The sequence below is a fragment of the Topomyia yanbarensis genome, chromosome 3 (genome assembly GCF_030247195.1).
Source record: "Topomyia yanbarensis strain Yona2022 chromosome 3, ASM3024719v1, whole genome shotgun sequence".
NCBI lineage: Eukaryota > Metazoa > Arthropoda > Insecta > Diptera > Culicidae > Topomyia > Topomyia yanbarensis.
Window position 1 is genome coordinate 307,955,891 of NC_080672.1, and position 23,504 is coordinate 307,979,394.

The 23,504-nt window shown below is 39.2% G+C and overlaps 2 protein-coding genes across 6 annotated transcripts in view; one reads left to right on the forward strand and one right to left on the reverse strand.

The window, feature by feature from the left end:
- LOC131693894 (protein cycle) overlaps positions 1–2,387 on the forward strand; it is a 100,593-nt gene extending 98,206 nt beyond the window's left edge. For all 4 annotated transcript variants that reach the window (XM_058982151.1, XM_058982149.1, XM_058982150.1 and 1 more), the window contains exons 10-11: positions 1,637–1,870; positions 1,940–2,387. In XM_058982151.1, coding sequence (XP_058838134.1) covers positions 1,637–1,870; positions 1,940–2,076 — 371 coding nt within the window. In that variant the 3' untranslated portion in view covers positions 2,077–2,387. The remainder of the gene's footprint in view (positions 1–1,636; positions 1,871–1,939) is intronic.
- A 35-nt stretch (positions 2,388–2,422) lies between these two features.
- Positions 2,423–22,734, reverse strand: LOC131693896 (probable cytochrome P450 305a1). Of its 2 annotated transcripts, XM_058982154.1 has the most exons (4): positions 22,401–22,452; positions 11,694–11,853; positions 3,710–3,959; positions 2,423–3,654 (listed from the first exon to the last, which is right to left on the reverse strand). In XM_058982154.1, exons 2-4 carry the CDS (start codon positions 11,758–11,760, stop codon positions 2,502–2,504), a joined length of 1,470 nt encoding a protein of 489 aa, XP_058838137.1. In that variant the 5' UTR covers positions 11,761–11,853; positions 22,401–22,452; the 3' UTR covers positions 2,423–2,501. The 2 variants fall into 2 exon arrangements, with proteins under 2 accessions (XP_058838137.1, XP_058838136.1); XM_058982153.1 differs by lacking the exon at positions 11,694–11,853 and having other exon boundaries at positions 22,401–22,734.
- Positions 22,735–23,504: the final 770 nt, after the last annotated feature.

The following is a 23,504-nucleotide window of genomic DNA, read 5'->3' on the forward strand; positions in this document are numbered from 1 at the left end:
AAATGAGAAGGTTGATCGTTTGGCAAAAGAATCTCTAGATGAGCAGGAAATGCAGGTTGCAACAACAACTTACGATGCCACTAAAACCGCGAAAGCTATAATCAAATTGAAATGTGATAACGAATGGTTAGATGTCACCGACAATAAACTTAGAAATATCAAAGCCATAACTCAAGAATGGATCTCCTCTAATCGGAAACATAGAAGAGAAGCCGTCGTTCTTTCACGATTAAGGATAGGGCATACCAGGTTGACTCATAGTTACCTATTTAACCAAGACCCTCCCCCTCATTGTGAAGAGTGTGACGTACCACTAACAGTGAATCATTTAATGTTCCTTTGTAAAAAATATCAGCTACAGCGAAATACTTTCAAAATAACAGAACAGGCTTTAGGAGATAACTCACAAATGATTGATAGCGTCATGGAATATTTAAAAGAGATCCAATTATACTAAGAAATATAAAAGTAAATATTCGCACTGTAGGGAATAGCGAGAGTTTAATGATATTTAACATATTGTAAGCAGATTCCATTATATTTTGTATTTCTAGTAGTTTTTAATTAGTATTAGTTTCAACTTTGTATACAAAAGTAATCAGGCGCTGATAGCCTATGAAGTGCTGAGTGCGTTTAAATCATATAAATAAATAAATAAATAACAATATTAACAATAGAAAAGAAATTCGCATCGCAAAGGGTTAATGAGTCGATAATCGATTTTTTTCATCGCTTCAATCGTTAGAATTATTTTCTGAGAATATTCTTTTCCAACTTTCAGGGTATAGCCGAATAACATCTCAGGTCTGTAGGAAAATTTTTTTTTTTCCTTCTAAAAACTTTAAAACCCATTTTATGAAAACCATGTTTTTCAAAACTCCATTCACCATAATAATTTCCTATGCAGAAAAGTCTTCCGAATAAGGAAGTATTTCAATTTTTTGTTTCAAGTAAAAATTACGGACTTGAACGTGCACGAATTTGAGTTGTCCGCGGCGAGCTGCTGCGCGAAATTGTTTATAAATCCGCCATTTGTATTTATTTTGACACTCAAAAAACAGCAAAGCAAAGTTTGAGCAAATGAATGTTCAAGAATACGCAAAAGATAATTTGTTTCTATTGTTTTCATGGTTAAAAAAATCCAAAAAACACCCTTTTATGAGCAGTAATGAGGTCCCCTTAAAGAGCATAAACAAAAGAAGCAAAAAAAATCCAAAACCTCGAAGAGGCGGTGAACACTTAAAAAACGTTGAAAGTGGATTAGCTAACTTTGCTTTATATCGTTACACTGCACGAACTGGAATAAACGTCAGCACGCTCCGAGAGTCATTGCGCGAATGATAGTTCCAGTTCTAGTTAGTCTTCAAATTGGGCATCTTTGTTTGAGAATAGGAAAAAAAATAATGCTTCACATAATTTTAACTAGTAGTTTGCCCCTCAGGTTTTAAGAAATTTTATATGCAATCCAGAAAATAATGACACCTTAAAGCTAACGTAATGTGCCGTCCCATATGCGCAGACTGAAAAACATAACTTTATCTATTACGGAGGTTACGCATTGTACACGGCTTTCTATTTTGGCGATACCCTGCAACGAAATCGACTATCGCAATACTAACTTTGGCATTACTTCCAGAAAGCAGTCCGGATCCAGCGGATGTAACTATTCCTCAGAACTTCCAACCCATCGCCCAGGAGGTCAGCAATCTGTCTAGCGAAGCGGTACTGACCGTAGAACGAACTCTAGCTGCATCCACACGAGTTTCACCGGCATCATCAGCGGGTGGCATTCCTCCCTCCCAGAGGGTTAACGGTACGCTTCCCGGTTACCAGCATGTGCGAAATAGCTCTATCATCAGTCCAGGACACGGTATGATTGGTTACTTGTCTCAACTATGAAATATGTATTCAATTGACCAACTATGATAAAAAATTGCAGAAGCACCGCACACTCAAACTACCAGCACCGATGGAAACGACGAAGCAGCAATGGCAGTTATTATGAGTCTGCTGGAAGCTGACGCTGGACTTGGGGGTCCGGTCGATTTTTCTGGATTGCCCTGGCCACTACCCTAGTGAATTAAGCAAGGATTGTCATATTACAAATAAAGCCAACCAACCACGCATTGATTCAAAGTTACCAGATGACGAGAAGATAATTTTATGTGCAAAGTCAGTTATTTTTTATTTTATTATGTTTAACGTTTTGGAATATAAGTGATTTATTGAAACTACAAGAGGCTGTTGCATATAATAACTTATACATAAGTAACTGTATTTTTAATAGGAAATCTATTAAACTATTAAAACCACAAACGAATGTTCGGTACGAGTATGAAAAAAACCTTTCGAACTGTAATGGTCAATAGATTTGTTTCGAACTATGACGTTCCCTTCTTTAAATCTCATTGAAGTCTCTTCAATCGTTCATGAGTAATTATGGCTTCTACAATCCAGCTATGGAGCAATCCAATTGCAAAGGCATTGCTTTCTTTGTTACATTACCTCGGTCTAAATACGATTTTGTACGGTTTTGGAGATAGGGTGATACCCGATTGCAGTTTTACAGATGGATCTTCGAGGCAGTTTTCGGGCTTGTGCATACTGAATTTCTGAATTAAACCAACTAGAAAAGTGAACATACAAGCGCGGGCAAGCGACTCGCCAAGGCAGCGCCTTCTGGCAAGTCCAAATGGAATCAGTCTCTCCGTGTTAGTGATATTATTGTCAGCATCAAGAAATCTTTCGGGTCTGAATTCCTCCGGATCGCTCCAATGGTTTGGATCCATATGAACTGTTCGTAAGCCCATCAGAACTGTAGTGTTTTTGGGTATTTGGTATCCGCCCAGTGTGCAGTCTTCGAGGGCCCTCCTAGGACCACTAACAGGAACAATATGAAAGTAGCGCTGAACTTCTAGGAGGAAAGCTTCTGTATACGGAAGATTTGTTCGATCAATCTGCTGAGGTAGTTCATCAGGCTGGAGGTTGGCGTCAACTTCTTCTCGGATTTTCTGTTGAATATTTGGTTTGAGAACCAACATCATAAGGGCTAAATCGATTGTAATACTGGTTGTTTGAGACCCTGCTATGAAGATGTCCAATATAATCATTGTTAATTGTAGATCTGTGAAAGTTGTGTTCTTTTCACTCTGTTGATTCTTCATTTCTTTTATATATGCGTAGATCAGATCATCGTTGCATTTATCTTCGCTGTACTGTTGATGATGCTTATCAATTGTAATCATGAAGAATTCGTTAAGCTCTTTATTGAATCTTTTCAGTAGATTGTATCCTGTCCACTCCGGAGCGATGTACCGTAGCCAGGGTAACTGGCTTAAAATTCCCCCTGACATATCGAATGCCTTAGACCGATTCTGCAGTAGCAATAACAATCTAGCTAACCTTTCGTCATCTCTAGCGATTCTCGAACCAGTGGTAAACGTCCACAGAACATTGATCACACTCGTAGGCAAAATACTCCCCGGCCAAACTGGTTCTTCTTTCAAGTCTCTTATCATGCCTATAAGTTCATTCAGTTCATTCTGTATTTGCAGTTGCATAGGTTTTCTGCCATAGCCAGCTTGGCGCAGATGGCGTGTGACGAAATTTCGGTGCTCAGCCCAGAACGGTCCATCGGTGCAAGTTACTCCAAGTCTACAATGAGAATTGATTTATATCTTAATAACAGACAATCCCATTATCATATCACCTGGTTCCCATAGTTCGCAATCGAATGAAAAAATTGTTTGGCCTCCCATCGAAGGCTTCCTTGCTGTGGACCTCTCGCACTGCGGGATACTGCAGAGCTACCACGACATACTCGCGGCCAAGCTTCAGCCCAATTACGTCGCTGTTGTACTGTTTGGCAAGAGCCTCAAATGCCAGATGCAGCCCGCCGTGGGCTTGAGCAAGTTTACGAATGAATGGAGTATTGCCGACGAATGGAAGCCACCGAGGACCTGCGGGAAAAAATAAATGTAGTTTTTTACTAGCAGTTGGAAACAAACATACGATTGGCTGCTTTCTGGAATGGTGGTATGTGCAATTGAGACCTGTGTCAGAAAGTGTGCTTAGAAACGACCTAAGCAGCAAGGAGCTGGTCATTTTGTTAGATAACTAGACTGGTCCGTGAGCCGTTTAGATTCTGATTCCATGACCCATTAAGTTCGTGTTTCCGTGAGTCATTCAGCTCCCGGTCTTATCACGATCTACTCGAACAGTCTCCAACGATGAACATTTAGCTCCCAACTTTATCGAGATTTAATCGGATATTTTTCGGCTCTACTCCGACTGAGAGTTCCCCAGCAGCGGAATTTCTCCCGGTGTTTGTTTCGGGAGCCAATCAGCTTCCATTTTTGTCACGATATAGTCGGATAGTATATCGCGGCAAATCTACCCTACTGTGAATTCCCCGGCGTTAGATTTTTCTCGATTCCGATGTTCGTTTCCATGAGCCATTTAGCTCCCCGCAACGTCCCGATTTTTTCAACCTAATTCCCATGCGGTGCACTTAGCCTATTCAACGGGCTAACCAGTAGGTGCTGAGGTCTGCCCAGAGCTTCCCGTTCACTGACGCTCCAACGACCCATTGCTAGCTATTCGACGCGGTCTACTCGCTCTAATCCTCGGCGGTGGATCTAGCCTACTTACGAGCTACCCGGCAGGGAGTCGAGGTCAGTCCGGCGATTCCGATGAAGCCTGACGTCCGGTTCACTGGCGCCCCGACGATCCGAGCACAGTGCTACGTCGCGTACTACTCAACTTGTACCCGGCGGTAGAACTAGTCTACACCGACGGAGAGTTCGCCGCCAGTGGAATTTCTCCCGAAACACGATTCGTTGTTTTACGGCGGTCACTTTGTTGATCCCTTCACCACTTTATCTGCAGCTCGGAGAGTGTACTAGTAACCACTTTGTTGACTGCATCAAAGATATGTTCGTCGTGGCACATCTCTTCGACGATACTGCCAAGTGTCACGCCAGGCCAAGGGTATTCGAAGATCACGTGACGGCGCCGGTGGTTGAGTGGTAAGCGTGACCGCCACTCATTCCAGTTGGCCTGGGTTCAATTCCAGCCGAGGTCGTTGAGATTTTTCTGAGGTGAAAAAATCTGTGGCCACGTCTTCATTCGGAAGGGAAGTGAAGCAGTTGGTCCCCGGCCCCTGAATTGATGGATCCGATATCCAGTTCAGATATTGGAGTCACCTCTCTGGCGTCGGTAAAGAAGAAGTAGAATCCAACTTCTATACTTACTAACAAATATCCTCCTCCCGTGATACTTGTGGAGTGCGCAGTAGTATATACGGCCTCTAGCAAAAGCAGGTATCGGACTAACCATTCCTTCCCTTTCCTTCCGCGATCTACGTTCGGGCCTGGCCAGCGCCGGTATTGATCAATGAACACTAGGATTACCAGGAGTTGCACATTGAAGGATGTTTCGCTGCTCCCAAGCATAATTATCCACTTATTCCCTGTGCAACTTCAGCTAGTCCAGATCGATAACGGAGTAGCAGCCAGGGGTGGTCGCATAAGCTCAAGGGTATTCGAAGATCACGTGCTCCGGTGTCTCTTACACATTCACGCACTCCGGGTAAAATGGTGATGAAGCATGCCCAAACTCCTTACATTACGTGCATTTCTCCGCTGGTAGCATTCCACGTCCTCAGCCAGATTGATGTAGATGGGAATCATTCCAGCAATTACGCATATTGCCTCCAACGATATCGTTCTGTACACACACAACACGAACATTCATAAGGCGAAACTTGCTTGTCAACTTCGTCCGGTTCCGTTTTGAGTTCAGCGCAGCAACCCGGACCGGTACGCCATGCCTCAGTATTGATGAGACACCCGCCAGGAGAACGGTGGCTTTCCTGTCTTTGGCAGTAACACCAGCTTCTGGATCTTCTATTTGTCCGGGAAATAGCCTTCGTCCAGGCATTGCTGAAGAACTATCCTGAACATGTTCGGAAACGCTAGGCTCGCGATCTTCATTGCCACGTTGGGAATACCGTCCGGACCGGGAGCTTTCGTCACTTTCAGCCCTTTCGCCACTATAATGAGCTCGTCGTTGGAGATTCGATAGTCACCAGCATTTCCACCGTCTGCATCAACGAACGGTGTAGGCGGCCATGCGGTTGGGTCATGCGTTGGAAAAATACCCTCCACGATAATTTTCAATTTGTCAGTGCACATACCAGCTGGCATCGTTGGACTCTTGATCTTAGCCTTCACGACGCTCCTTCTTCTCTGCACATCTCCTCATAGCAGGTGGGATTACTTAGCACTATCTCGCGTTTAAAAATGGCCCTGGTCGCCCGGAATGTCACCTTACACTCTTCTCTGACTGCCTCAGACCTTGCTCTCTGAATGCGTCTTCTGGTTTTAAGGCAGGCAGCACGGAATGCTGAGCCTTTCGTTCCACTAATACGCTGGACACTGGTAGTTGATCGGCTCCATTTTCCTCGGTATTGTTGCGTCACACGTTCTCGCTAATGTTTCCGACAGCTCACCGGCATTCGGAATTTGAAGCGAGGCTGTCAGCACGAAGTGCTTCCACATAAAGGTCCTTTTCGAAGTCCTTTATTTTCTACTTCCGCTCGCCAGTCTTCATTCTCCGCGTTACAATGCAATTTCGTCGACCAATGGTGTATTTTAATATCTTGTAGAAATTCTCAAGAACCCTCATGCCGTGCGGTGAATGGGCGATTGCTTTCCAGCTAGCACTGTCGAAAAACTTCTTCACGTCTACGACGCACGTGCGCTTATTTGGGCTTCTTCTTCACAGTCTGTACACAGTACTGTGGAAGCGGCCACATAGTTGATTCATGTTACAAGAAAAGCCCTTCGATTATGACTTTCGTATTTTCCGAATGCTTTCCAGGTTGTCCAGTTTGGACTTTTATCTTCGCCATGGCAACTCTTTAGATGTCTCTTCAAGTATTTGCGTTGACTTTGTAGCAAAGTTTCTCAAGGTAGGCTTTCTTGGTTAGCTTCATGGTTTTGTGGAGAGTTGTTATTGTAGCTCTGTTCGCCAATTTTCGTTGCTCCCTTTCGATATTCTTGCAACCCCTCTGACTTTTCCTCCAGGCTCGGAAGCAACATAGATGTAGATCGGCAATCATCGTTTTCCACCAGCACGATAGGCGGCGAATGTTTCTCGGTTTCGCATTTCATCGCATGGTCGCATCACTTGCCCTTGCTGGTGCTGCCGTCAACTCGCCCAAACTTAGGTTTAGGAGGATGCCCTCAAATCTAAATGCTTAGATGAACATGTTCTTGGCTGAGATTTTCCTCCTCCGCTCATTTATCTGCTTGCCACGCGAATCAAACTGTCATGTTCCTAATGCTGTGCCGGATCGCTTTATGGTCGCTGTAAGTATACTCATCGCACTCCCTCCAGTTAATATTTCCTGTCAGTCCCGGGCTGCAGAAAGTGACTTCGATGATGGACTCCCGACTCTGATGAGATCTTCGTTAGCAAGATCTACTTTTAGTTTTGCTAGAACCTTCTTGATTACTGATAAAAGACCCTTTTCAACGAAGTGTCCACCATCGACAATCCCGTAAGTCTCGGGTTCTGGGAATATTCAAAAATTAAAGTCTCATCGGTTCCTCGGAAAGGGCTAAGTCGATTTTTATAAGCTTAGTCTCAAATGGAAAGTTTAATATCCCCCAAAGACTGCTGGTGAAGTTCGTACGAATCGGACCTATGGCTGCGGATAAGGCAGTGCAGTCTTTATTTATTTATTTATTTATTATTTATTATAGCATAGTCCCGACGTTCTTTCAATGTTTGAATATTTATCAACATACAACGTGCTTCATAAAATGGAAGAGGGAATGCTGTCCATCTTAACTTGCGTAGGGCATATAATAGAAACTGCTTTTGGATTGACTCAATTCTCACTTCGTGTTTTTTATGAATGGTGACCAAACAATACTACAATATTCTAAAACAGACCGAACATATGCTACGTAAAGAGTTTTAATTGTGTGAGGATCTTGAAAGTGATATCCGAAGCATTTTATAAAATTAAGCATATTACTAGCTCTATGAACAATTGTGTTGTAATGTTCCACAAATTTTAAATTTTTGTCTAAGATAGCTACTAAATCTCTTATTTTATCGCATTTCTGAACGATTCGATTCCCTAATGTAATTGACACGGAGGTCGTGATTTGTTTTCTGCTGAAACTTATGAGATTACATTTTTTAACACTTAATTCCAGTAAACATTTACAACATTATGTATAAAAGATTTGTGTTTCATTGTGAAAAACATTATAGTCATTATTATTTCTAATTTCTAGAAATAGTTTCATATCATCCGCATCCGAATTTTAATGTTTTTTTTAAATATGAGAGATGTCGTTGACATACAAAATGAAAAGAAGATGTCCTAAGTGTGAACCTTGAGGAACCCCCGAAGTAACTTTAATTATATGAAATTTCATCTCATAGAATTTTACTATTTGCTGGCGATCTGTTAAATACGACTTAATCCAATTGAGGAGTCTCATCTCGATTCCCAATTTTTCAAGTTTGAAAATTAACATGGGAATGGCCAGTTTATCGAAAGCTTTGCTGAAGTCAGTGTAAAGAGCTTCTATATGATTTTTTTATCCATAGCATTTAACGAGTAATCAACAAATTCTAAAAGGTTTGTACTAGTTGAACGGCCTTTAAAAAACCCATGTTTTGAATTTGTTATTTTATGTTTGATTTGGTTGAAAATGGTGTTATTTATGATGGATTCTAAAAGTTTGGGAAAGCAAGACAGAATGGCAATTCTATGATAATTGCGAATATCATGTTTTTTACCCGATTTATAAATAGGTATTTTTTCCAGTCTTTTGGGAAAATACCACATTCTAGTGACTTATTCAACAGCCAGAATAAAGGTGACGTGAACTCAGTTGCTAAATTCTTTATGAAAGCAGGTGGAATTCCATCAGGTCCTGAGCCTTTAGTGGCATCTAGATCATTGAGACCAGACAAGATATCTTGAACATTAATGTGACTGACACCAACATCCCTTGAATAATCAGGAAAATAAGAAAAATATTCATAGTCACGATCATTGTCTGAATAGTTAGAATAAGTTTCTTGAAAAAATGTTGCGAAGAGATTACAAATATCATTTGAAGTTTCACCCTCCTTTCCATCCAAAGACATTGATGGAAAGTACTACGGATGAGGATATGGACATGAACGACAACGCGAAAGAAGACAAACGGATCGAACCTCAAATTGCAGTGGACAACACTGGCAATATTTCACCCCTAGAAAAAGGATCTCAACACGCAGCAGAAAGCTGCGTCCGAACGAGACTTCTAACTTAGTTGTTTTTTTTTATTTATTGTAAAAAACGAACAATCGGCCTCGTTGAGCTACCGCATTTGGGCCTAAATAAATTTAATAATTATATAAAAAAGAACAACAACAACGAAACGAATGCCGAAAAATACGAACATTCATCAATGTTTGTTAATAGCAGATCTAAATAACGATTGTGTTGATTTTTTATATGGTTTACTTGATTGAGTCCTAACAATGCAATTTTCTCAAACATATATTGTAATGTTTCGTTTTCACCAACGACAGGAAGTAGAATGCTTTCATTTTCAGAGTTAGGAATAAAATCTAAGTTGCGCTGTTTAAAATCACCATAAATATGAACTTTAAATTCTGGAGGAAAATTAGAGATTATTTCTTCAGCTTCTTGAAAGAAAATCGCATATGTTGATTTGCAAGCTAGATGTTGTGGAAAGTACACTGAGACAAAAATGTGGATTTCATCAGTGATATGTGCTTTAACCCATACATGTAAAAATTCTTTGAATTTTGGTGAAATAATAAGATCGGAATCAAATATAGATGAAACTACGATGAGAACTCCTCCGCCTGACATTCTTTGGGTTAGTCGTAAATCACGATCATCTCTAAAAACATTATAGTCACTACCAAAAACCTCTTCACTTTTTACATCCTCATTCCAACTTGTTTCGGTACCTAGAATTATCGAAAATGAGGAGCCTAATATATTCTTAAGGATTTCGTTCGTCTTTACGGCGCTCCTCATTCTATTAAAATTTTGACAGTAAACCAAAATTTCAGTTCAGCTTTCGAAGAAGTTGGTTGTGATTCGTTATGCGTAAAAATATTACCTAAACCTATTGTACTGTTACCAGCTGCGTCATGTTTGTCCTGGTCTGCCTCTGAAAAGTGCGTTAAAATTGGCGAAAACACGAACGTTCACTTGATGAACAATGATGTTGATTGTTATGGTGATTGTTGTTAAGACCATTGTTGTTTCTATTGTAGTTGCTGTTTCTGTTATTGTTGTTGCTGTAACTGCTGTTTCTGTTTTTGTTGTGTTTGTTGTTGCTGTTGTAGTTGCTGTTTCTGTTGTAGTTGCTGATTTTGCGATTGTTGTTGTTGTTGTTACTGCTATTAATTTTGTTGTTTCTGTTTCCGTTGTGGTCGTTATTGTTTATGTTGTGTCTGTTTCTATTGAAGTTGTTGGTGGTATTATTGGACTTGTAGCTGTTGTTTTTGTTGCTTTTGTTGTTGTTTCTGTTTTGGTTGTAGTTGTGATTATTGTTATTGTTATTTTTGTACTTTTTGCGGTTCCTGTTCTTATTGCACTTGCTGTTTTTGTTGTTGTAGTTGTCATTGTTATTACTGTTGATATTGCTGTATCTTGTAGCCTGTTTTCTTCTCGATTTTTTACTCTTTGCAGCTTTATCTTTCTCTTTTTGTTGTTTAATACGACGCTGTTTACGTAAGTCACATTCTGACGAGTCGGAGCGCCACACTTTTTTCGAACCAAGTGTGCGCCATCCATCTTTTGTCACTTGATTATGCTGCAAACCTGAGATAATAGTTTTATTTGAAACGACGGTCAATTCGTCCATCAGACTGGGGGGAGACACCGCAGGTGTCAAACGAGTATTATTAACACTGGTTTCCAGGTACTAATTGTCGCGGCAATTGCCCTTACTTCGTCTAAAATATCGTCGCCAACAGCGCTGGCTTGTGATTTTATTTCGTCAAGAGCATCACGACCAGAAAACGACTGGTCTAAATACTACGGTATCTTTCAGTGTCAAAAGCCTTTCAGCAAACCTTATACACGAACCCGGACCGATTTTTTTATATATAGATCTCTTGAAAAAAAAAATAGTCGCCACTACATTATTTCAGCGACTTTGAAGAGCGGTAGAGACATTTGTAGTGGCCTCAATAGAACCAAACCTTTGATTTCATCATCCAAACCCCTAGCGTTTGGCTAAGGACTAACCATCACGAAGCTAATCCATGGGGTTAAAACAATTTTCAAGGAATCAGAATACACTGGCTCAAATGGCACGTTCCCCATATGTAGTCGGGGATTTGTGCCTTACCGTCCAAATACGGTGCCGTCAATGCAAGGACGGCCGAAAACTCGAAATCGTGGGGCTGGGACAAAACCCAGGATCGAATTTTATATCTTATCCAACTTGTCGAAATTGGCAGGGCGGGCTCAGGACCAATGAAATCAACCGTTGCACCTGCCCTGGCCAGATTGTCAGTCCGTTCTCATCCAGTGATACCGAAATGACCAGCTTGGACCGTGTTTTGTTGAAGGGCCGATTGTATTCAGCACATAATCGCGAAGATTTCCGCTTGGAATACAGTACAATATCTACCTAATAAGTGAAACCGTTTCAATCTCATTTCACGATAGTATACACCAGTACCAGAACGTCCCTCCATCAGAGAGCCGTCAATGTAACAGGTCCCTTACGTATTTTGTTGCCTCTCCATATAGCCAGACAACCACTCCTCTCGAGGGGGAATCTTCACATCCTGTAAAGAAAACTACATGTAATTATAAATATCGCTAAGAGCAAGAATTGCATGCAACCATTTTCTTTTACTTGTTTTAGAGAGCAGAAAAGGTGCTCAAAAACCCGTTAAAACAACTACTCTTGAACGGAATCCTATTCCTCCCAGGTACTACCTTACCCGATTACTTCGGGGAGCGGTTCTTATGTATATAGCACACACTCTAACCCACCTACTTAGTAGATAGTTGCTTCAGTACACTCATGCAAAAAATAAAGCGAATTTTATAGGAAAACAGTTTAATTTTTAGTAACAAGTAGCACGTATGTAAATCATAAGATTACCTTATGAAACGGCATTTATTTTGTCAAATCGATTTGCTATGATTTCATGTTCCATAAGGCATCTTTGAATTATCATAAGACAATTGTATACATTTCTCTTATATTTATGAGAATGAGAATTATTTAGATGCTCGCATGAAATTCGAACGACTGGCATATGCATTAACTTATAAAATGTTAAGGTAATCATAAAAGTCGTATGTTTTTCGTATTAATCTTATGAAAACATAGTTTTGTTGCTTTTCTATTCATCATAAGATAAATCTTATGAATTTCGCTATGCGTTTTGCCTTAGTGTAGGGTTGCAGCACACCTCCTCGACACACTACCAGTTTTCGTCCATCTACACAACGTGGAAATTTCTGTGTGGCAGTAAGAAAGCTATCTGTGGGTAGAGAATTAATGCTCTTGCCCTACGAGGACGATCTGGGTGGGAACACTATCAAGACATGACAGGGATATAGGAGTGAGAAGGAAAATGCGGTGAGACAGTTTTAACAGTATATTAACCCATTATATTCTAGCGTATGAAATTTCATACGCAAAACTATCCATCGCTTAACGCGTATTTACGGCAGAATTTCGACATCTAACTGGTTTATGATTGCACTAATGGGAACAGTACACCTCGTATTTCTTTGTGAAGCAAAACAGCTATCGTTTTTTGTCATTTTATTTACATTTTCGAACCGTGTATAGTAGGGGCAAATAGCGGCTGAAACGTGAGCAATATATTTAATTGAATTTAATTCTTAGACTTATGTCTCCTATTATCCTATTATTAATAATTCTATTATGTGACAAAATGTTACCACAGCTACAAAAGAAGTGTTTATCAGAAAATCCTAAGAAATATGCGCGCCAAATTATTTTGTTTTTGTTTTTATTTGAGCGTGCTAAATTTTTTAGATGATATATTTTCATTTTTAAAACCATTTTAAGCGTTGATTTTGAAATTCTCATAATATTGGATACATTTTTTTGGATGAAATTGAAGATATCACTTCATTTGACTCACTTTAGAACACCCTGAGTTATAATGGGTTAACCCTCCGGAAATTGCGCAAATGGCTCACTGAACGAGCAGCCGCAGCTGTTCTAAGACGATATCGCTAGATTTTCAGAGCAGCGTGGACTCATTTCCGGAAGGTTAAGGAAGAAGGGGGAAACACAGCAATAAAATTTATGTAGAATCAGATTTGTGGGTAAGCCTCCATCCAACATTTTAAAGCAAGTAACTTCCTTATTAACTACAAGCTTGGGCAAACAAAACTACGAAAAAAGGTATGTATAAGCTCAGCTCAGATGAAATGCTAATATCAAATGACGAGGAACCAGTAAATTCCTTAAGTTCTGGAAACCCTAATGTTCCGGAATCCAGTGAAACGGATAAAAATTTACCGAATATAGAGTCCTCTAAAAAACAATCAAATTCAAATTCTGATCCCTCTTCAGCTCAAATTCGCCAAAGCAATTTTTGCGACCAATATCTTTCGGGGGCCTTAAAGAACTCGCTCTGGGTCACCCGTGGATCAGATGAGCTCTTGGCTCACGAAGGACCAGAAAAGTTTAAGCAAACCAATGGACCGGATTTCTTCGGGCCATTTGAAGGACTGGAGTACCACTGGGAAATTTACGGACTGGAGTATTTCTGGGTTTTCGAAGGACAAAAACCTGTTTTAATCCACAGAGCGGTGCAATTATGCCTTTCTCATTTCTTCAAACTTTGACTGTTACATTATTAATACACTTTGCACCTACACACGCTCGCCAGCCACGGACCTGATGTCCTCCTTTCTTCTCTAGTAAAATCCATAAATCGTATGTCAGTCGAAAGAAAATTAGGTTGAAGAAAGGCGAAAGCTTTTGCCAAAATGCAAAAAAAAAATCAATCTTTGTTAATTTTTTTTTCGAGATTTCATAAAATTTCGACGTTTCGTGCATTTTAAAGACATTAGGTATCAAAAATAGAAATTCGATTTTTAAATTTTCCAATTCAGTTCCTACTTTTATGAACTCAGAAACCGTCGTAGATAGCCAATGTCAAAGCGACTTTGGGGTGTCACTAGTGATTTGGACTGTTATAGTGGTATCAGTTTATATGTGTGGTCGCACTCTTAACCCTCAAAAAGGCAAGCTATAATTGTGACTTCAAGAAGCATCGCTCCTAAGACCCAACGAAATTGTAAGCCTCTTTTTTGTCGTTTTATCAGTGAGAGAATCGAAGCCCCGAAAACATTCGATCATTTGTATTTCAAATTACAAGTTCATTGAAACTAGAGAACAGTAACTAGCCGGGCCTCTGAGATTATTTGCTTTTTGAGGGGTGAAGCCGTAACTCCGGAAACGGATTCAAATCAACATAAAATTCAATAGCAGCCGAACATTTTTTCGACATAATATAAATTCTAGTCGTTTTATGCAATTTGGAGGTATTTGGCATTGAAAGTACGAATTCGATTTCATGTGGTCCCCAAAAAAAAATTGTTCCAGCTTATGTGGGAATTTCATAGGTGACCGGAAGGATCGGTCTATATTTCCGGAACCATATAACCGATTCGAACGAAATTTTATAGACATCTATGGCTTATATACCTTTCATTTGGGACTAAGTTTGAGGAGATCGTCCCAACCTTCCCCGATAAACTGTTGTGAGTTTGTTAATTTTTATAGGTGGCGATTCTTCCGGGGTACTTCCGGAACTGTTCACGATGATCAATGCGGTCGACGAGACTTCAGTTGGCCGTCAATGACCTAGAACTGCTAATGCAAGTTGTATGACACAGATATATTCATCTTAGCGAAATTTTTACCTTTTTGCCTTCATCTAGGTATCATTTTGAATCGGAATTTTCTATGTGACCGCATGCCACAACCCGCAACACCGGAACCGTAAGTCGGATCAGAATTAAATTTAATGTCAGTTTACGGGGTAGTAAAAGCTTTCATTCAAGTTTTGTCCAAACGGTCTTGCCACCTCCGAGAAACCGATGTAATTGTTATTCTAAGTTCGGATACTTCCGCCTGGGCCGCCGGATCCGGTGATAGTGGCCAATGATGGTGCCAATGACTTTGAGTGACTGATCGTGACCTAGAGCTATAAATCCAAGTAGTTGTGGTCGCATTTTTGAAAAAAATCACCTTTATACATTCATCGCAGTATCCGTTGAAATCGGGATTTTCTGCGGGATTGTACTCATCATCCTGTAATTCCGGAACTAGAAGTCAAACCCACACAAAATTCAATAGCAGCCAATAAAAACGTTGTACCTTTCATTTAAAACTAAGTTTGTGATAATCGGTTCAGAAAATGCTGAGAAACTGATGTGGACAAATTATAACAAGATTTTCTATGTAACCGTATTCTTCAACTCGTATCTCCTGAAGCAAATGTCGGATCAAAATAAAATCCAGTAGCAGCCGATGGGAACGTTGTACCTTTCATTTGCGACTAAGTTTGTGAAAATCGATTCGGCCATCCCCGAGAAAACGATGTGGCAATTTTATTGTCATGTCTGCACATACACACACATACATACACACATACACACATACATACACATACATACACATACATACACATACATACACAAGTTTGTTCAAATCGATCAAGAATTCGTAGAGAAACGGGGTATTAACTTAGGAATTTGGCAAGTTCCCCGAGGGCATCAGGAGCCGTCATAGGTGGCCAATGTGGTCAAAACTACTTCAATAGGCCATTATTAATCTAGACCCGCAAATACAAGTAATGTTGCATGCATTTAAATATATATTGCATCATTTGGATATCATGGTGGTACCAGTTTATATGGAAATTTGCTGTGTGGCCGCACTCTTCAACCCGAAACTCCGGAACCGGGATTCCGATCAACAAAAAATTCAATAGCAGCCGATGGAAAGGTTGTACCTTTCATTTGAGACTAATTTTGTGCAAATCGGTTCAGCCATCTCTGAGAAACAGAGGTGACATTTTTTCTACATACACACATACACACACATACATACACACACATTTTCCGATCTCGACGAACTGAGTCGAATGGTATATGTGAATCGGCCCTGAGGGCCTCGGTTAATAAGTCGATGTTTGGAGCGATTGCATAACCTTTCTATATGAGAAAGGCAAAAACATTCAAAACTCTCAAAAGACCAAAATCGTTCTGGGCCTTCAAAGAACGGGAATGTTGCTGGGCCTTCAAAAGACCAGAAAGTTTCTGGGCTTTCAAAGGACTGGAAGCTTACCGGGCTTGCAGAAGACCGGAAGAAATCTGGGTCTCAAAACAACCGGAATATATTTGGGCGTCCAAAGAACCAAAATCATTCTGGGTCTAATGAGCAAACTCACTCTTGGCCTTCGAAGGACCAAAAATGCACTGGGCTCTCAGTAGACCAGATGCATAGAAGACAATCCACACTAAAATAATAAAGAAAAAAAAGCGCTGGCAACATTAAATTCGTGCAAATAAATTTACATCATGCCAAAGGAGCAACCAGAATCCTTTGCCGAAGATTCTTGAAAGAAATTATATGCGTAGCACTTATACAAGAACCCTGGGCATATAATCACCAAGTTCTTGGAATAGATGCACAAACAGGTAAGCTGATCAATTTCGCACCCATTTCACAATTTATTACCAAAGATGTAGTTGCGGTTCGATTGGAGAACTGAGGGAAAACCGAAGCTTATATAGCTTTATTCTGTTTCCCCGAAGATATGTATACGATACCTCCACCCGAATTAAGAGCTTTTATTAGTTTCTGCAAAATGAATAATAAGCATTTCGTTATTGAGTGCGATGCGAACGCCCATCATACCATATGGGGAAGTAGCAACATTGACAGAAGAGGCGAAGACCTTTTTGAATACATATCTTCGAACAATATCGATTTGTGTAATAAAACAGATCAGCCTACATTTGGTACAAAAAACCAGACAACAAGTATTAGATATAACAATTTGTAGTCCTATACTTTCGACAAATATTAAAACCTGGCATGTCTCAGATGAAGAATCTTTATCTGACCATAAACACATAGTGTTTGAGTACAATGCTGGCGAATTAATCAAAGTTGTCTACAAAAATCCTAGGAACACCAAAAATAGCAAAGCTACAAAAAGTACTTTCTAAAGACTATTCAAATGGCCTAGGAAATTTAAAGAAACCAGATGGTAATTTTACTATAAATACAAAAGAAACTCTGGAAATAATGATGGAAACACTCTTTCCAGGGTCAAACTTAGTACCGAGGGACGAGGGAATAGATGTAAGGGTTGAAGAGAGCAGGAGGCCAGCTAGGGCTACGAGCAACAACTCATCCCTACCTAACACCATATTGACACAATCTAAAGTTGAATGGGCCGTGAAATCCTTTGATCCTTTAAAATCTCCTGGAAGGGATGGAATTTTTCCTGCACTTCTACAGAAGGGTGGAGACGAATTACTTGATACCTTAACAACAATTTTCGAAGCAAGTTTAAAACTTGGTCGCGTACCAACCAAAAATATGGAACCAAGTTCGCGTTGTCTTCATTACTAAAACAAGCAAAAAAGGCAAGACAAACCCAAAATCTTTTGGACCAATAAACCTAACATCTACCGTGTTTAAAATCATGGAAAAGATAATTGACGAGCACATAAAATCTAAATATTTACAACTAAATCCTCTTAGTAAATCTCAATTTGCATACCAATCAAATAAATCTACTGTCACAACTCTACATAAATTAGTAACCAAAATAGAGAGCACTCTTGAGAAAAAAGAAATGGCTCTAGTATCATTCCTTGATATAGAGGGTGCTTTCGATAACGCATCTTACAAATCGATAAAAAAAATCAATGGAGAAAAGAAACTTTGATCCTTGCATTAAAGTCTGGATTATGGAAATGCTGAATAACAGAAAGTATCTGCTGAATTGGGGGAATCGTCCATAACAATAACGATCACTAAGGGATGTTCTCAAGAAGGTGTATTGTCGCCTTTGCTATGGTCGCTTATTGTAGATGATCTACTCAATAAACTTGCGGAAAAATGATTTGAAGATATTGGGTTTGCTGACGACGTGGTCATAATAGTTCGTGGAAAGTTCGACGACATCATCACAAATCGAATGCAATCTGCATTGAATTGCACTTTCCAGTGGTGCCAAGAAGAGGAGTTAAACATAAACCCCTCTAAAGCAGTTTTGGTTCCGTTTACTCGCAGAAGAAAAGTGACGCTCAAAAGTCTGACAATTAAGGGATCTATCCTGAAATATTCGTCAAGTGCAAAATAGTTAGAGTATTCTAGAGGAGAAACTTAACTGGAACTTACACTTAGAGCAGGTAATAGACAAAGCCCCAAATGCTCTCTGGGTAAATAAAAAAAACCTTTTGGAAAAAATGGGGGCTGAAACCTAAAATGATTCATTAGATCTACACGGTTATAGTAAGACCCAAACTAGTGTATGCTGCACTAGTATGGTGGCCGAAAACAAAGCAAAAAATAGACAAATTACAACACTTGGTCTGCATGGCCATAACAGGAGCAATATACAGCCATACCTCGATAGTACGTACACCTTCGTTTCGTTTAGTGTACGTACTATCGAAACGTACGTACTATCGAATCACAAAAATAAACTTCAAAATATTACTTTTTATGTTTAATATTGCTTAATAATTTACAAAAATAATATTTATTGTTAAATTAATCCCCATATTAGTGATGAACCGTTCTATCACTGGGTATTTAATATAAGTAAAAAGGTTTCCTACAACCAGAATGGTTCAAAATGTAAAAAGCATTTTCTTGGACTCGTATAGTTTCTTGACGTATGTACGATTTTTCTGAAGTTCGTTTAAAATATTCCGAATTTGCAATACAAACCGAAAGCAATAAGACGCCTCTGAATATTGCAGGTTCTTCGAGAGTTTCTGATAAATTCTGTGGATTTGGTAGCATTTCCTTGCGTGCTATGTCATTAAAAATTCTTCTCCGAAAAGGATTACATATTGTTTTCTATTCCTTATATTTTTGGTCGAAAAATGTATATTTAACTATACTTACAAAGACGATTTGATTTCAAATATAAATTATGACAACATATGAGCTTATATAAACCATTGTTCCGTGACACACCTTAACCCTTGAACCACGCCAATATTTTGAATACTTTTTTTAACCACTAGCACAGGATTCACAAAAGAGGTGTGGAGAAAAAACGCTGCTTTTTGTCTTTATCTGTAAGTCATACGAGCCTCCATCGAAGCCGATAGGCCTGCTTGATCCGAATCTCATCCATTCCATTCAAAACATTGTGTATTGACGCACTAATATTTTATGTACATAATTTTTGAAGATCTATTAGCAAAATTTTTTTTATCATTTTTATTACCTGCAAAGTTGCTCAAATCTTGTTTGATGTTCGGAAAAATTCTCTAAATTTTACAGGTTATCTAGAAGTTAGTAATACTTCTCTGTTACTTTAGGAACATACCATACATAAAGGCATGCAAAAGCTTTCGGTCAGACTATCTTAATTTTGTTAGTTTTACTTCATTGAAGTTAAATGTGAGTTTGTAAAACTTGCAGACACTTCTTGATGTTTGAAAGATCTTCCAGAAATCTTTTAAATATTCTTGAAGCTTCGTAAACTTTCTAGACATTCTAAAGATTTCATTCAAGGTTGAAGAATTTTTTGAGGTTCGCAGAATTACCCCGAGTTTTGTAAAATGTGCGTGAACATCGTGAACACTCTATTGTTTATAGAAATTGTTTAAGCGCACAAAATTTTTCTGAAGTTTGAAATAATTTCCAAAATTTTATACAACCTTCGAAGTGCCAACCTTAACGATAATTGAGATCCTCTGAAGTTTGACAAAAAAGCTATGAATGATCAGAACTTCGTACAAATTGTCTAAAGTTCTAAGGATCTCCTTGTAAGTTTAGCAAGCTTCCGGAATTTCGAAGACTTTCAAGATACTTGTAGGACGTCCTTAAAGCTTGTAGGATTCTTTTCATACTTGATAAATTTTCATGATACATTTGTGGTTTACTTAAACTTTGGAATACTTTGCTGGAGTTTGCAGAACTACTCTGAGTAGCATAGATCTCTTTACAAAACCTCTCTAAAGTATGCAGAAGTAACGTGAAACCGGTAAAACTTCTATAAAATTTGTCGCATTTTGTTGAAGTTTACAAAATCAAACGAAAACAATTTTGTTCGGTAGGTGTACGTACTATTGAGGCAAAATGTACGTACTATCGAGGGTACGTACTATCGAGGTGTACCTGTATAGTACACTAACAAAGGCCATAGAGGCAGCTCTTAATAAGCTTCCACTGCATAAATATGTACAAATTGAAGCTGAAAAGAGTAAACTAAGGCTGCGAAGAAACAATAATTTTCTTGAAGGCAACCTTTTTGGGCATCTGAGTGTACTGAAAGATTTCTTCATAAATCCACTAGTAGCAATAAATGAACACTGGATGGAAAAAATCTAAACCTAGACACATCGTACCAAGTGGTCGAAATGGACCGTCGAACTTGGGAGATAGGAGGCCAAAATATTCTACCAGGATCGATTAATTTATACACAGATGGATCAAAAATGAACGGTAGCGCCGGAGCTGGAGTGACTGGTCCTGGGCTTGATGTCTCAATATCAATGGGAAGATGAACAACTGTTTTCCTTGCAGAAATATATGACATCTTAGAGTGTGCATCTATATGTTTAGAAAAGAACTATACACACGCACGAATTTGCATATTTCGAATTCAGTCAGGCAGCTCTGAATGCACTAAAATCCTACGAATGCCAATCCAAACTGGTGTGGGAATATATGACACTTCTGAAGCAACTGGCTGATAAAAACCAGGTTTATCTGTACTGGAAAAAGCCGATATACTAGCTAGACAAGGATCAAACTTACCATTCATTGGACCAGAGCCTTTCTGCGGGGTGTCCAAATGTGTACTACAAATGGAAATCAAAAAATGTCAGGAAAATATAATACAGTCAAACTGGATTGCAACAAATACTTCAAGGCAATCTAAACTGTTCATAACTCCAAACAAGCGAGTTATGGAAAAATACTTAACTGAAATAAACAATCACTAAGCATTGTTATTGGGCTACTTATGAGGTACTGCCCGGCCAGATATCATTTGAAAAAGATAAATCGAAGTCAATCAGAAGTCTGTCGGTTTTGTGACTGTGATATAGAGACCTCTCAACATTTGCTTTTCGACGGTTCAGTACAATTAGTGCGTAGAAAACAATATTTCAACAAGACCATACTAAGTCCTTGTGAAATCTGGTTAGAAAATCCCAACGTGGTAGTTAAATTGATTTTAATAATTATACCAGACTGGGGTACTTCGCACAATCAGACGACAGTTACCCTCAATGGTAACTCGTCGGCCTGAACCGATGCGATATTAAGCAGGGGTGTACCACAATGGATCAACTCAATGGTCGCGGTGGTTCCAAATCCCAACAAAAAACAAAAAAGCCTTCTTATGCTACACTATTGAGCGATTATAGTTCCTAGTATAGTTTGGGTTTAGAATTTAAACTGCATAACTGCAGTTGAAAGGAATATCTACCCGATTTTTCATTTCCATATCTTTCGTTCATCTTAGTCGCCAATTTGCCGAAAATATTCTATAAAAATCGTTACAATCTAGATAGTATGTGCTAGTTCTAAATGAGAGGAGTTCGAAGCGATAATGCAATGAGATAAGAGATGTCAAACCATTCTTGCTTCCGTACAAAAGCACACACCCAAGCGTCATAAGCATAATAGAATACCTATCTATACGGAAGTCGAACGGAAGCCGGGTAGACGCAGAGTGACTGCTGATAAACACTAAAAATGAACACAGTTCGAGCCACGCGCGAGAGTTTCACTCTCTGCTACGCTCTATTCAAGCCTCATGACCAGCTGTTTCGCCAAATTCACATGTCCGTCAACAGACGAATGTGTGGTTATGTAAAATCGTGTCTTATCAATATGCCGGTACGGAAGATGACAGCTCCCTGAAAACAATTAGTTGGCACCAGTCAATAAAAGATCACCCTTGAAAGTATCAATAAGTTGCTGGCTGCCGGTTAAATGTCGTGGGAATGGCATTTGATTGATGTTTATTTTGTCTTCGATGGCATGGGGAGTCAATGAGTTTACCATGAATTGAATTACACAATCGAGTATCATAAATGCGGTTCTTGCGTATCACTGTACCTGGTGGGTAGTTTGTCGGGCGCTGCAATTCTTGAAGTAGATATCCCAAAGCGGCAATGGATAGACATATCAAAAGTACTATGACGATCATAATTATCGCTGATGTGATTCTTCATATGCTTTTCACCACACTCAATTTACACTCGATTGCATAACACCCGATCAGTCAGAGAATCTTTTGTTTGTCTAGAATTTTCAATCAATCATCAATTTACTTTCACGGCAAAGTTTTTCTTAATCACATATTATACTTTTCATACAAATAATAACAAATTGTGCAGTTATAATCGAAACCATAGTGAACAAGAATTCGACGTACGATCTAGACACAATGACATCCCGCAGTGAACTGAAGAATACAAGTATTATTCGAATCGAAATTGCAGTGGTTATGCTCGCAATCGACAGTGAGATTGTAAAGCAAGGAAGAGAGAACCTTATCATCATGGTTCATTATGTCGCGCGAGAGTGCGATGTGTTTAGTTTTCTGTGTGGTATTGTGTCTAAAAACCAGAGACTCGGGATGCTGAAATTAACCGTCCTCGATCAATACATAGATAGCGAAACTTTCAATCGACTAAGAATGAAATAGTTTCTTTCGGCAACCTGACGTCTAAAGATTAAATGTGTACATACATTACACGATACAAATTTGACTCGTCTAATCCAAAGGATTGCGCACTTGAATCAAATTGGCTTCTATCACTACCAAATGAAAAGATTTAGTCTTGAATTTGTGATGATTGACAATCCGTACCTATGTGATCAGGCCTTTGAAAGTTATTTCATGGAAAACACCTTCAAATGGGCATACATATATGTTGAATCCGCACCACTGCACAAATCAATTGATTATGAATAGATCCACATTTGTTCAAATTATCAATGTCGCTAATAAACAAGTTCAAAATGTTCATAAATCGGAGCGAAAAGTAGAAAATCGGTATTTCCAGAATAATCTTGAGCATGAGTATTTCGCACCTCCCACCAACCTGGACTTCGCCCTTTCAAGGTGCGAGTGATCTCAAAACTGCGAGCTGTCAGAATTCATATATTTCAAGTAATAGAGATGGTACTTTGATAGACAGACCAGTCGAACTAACT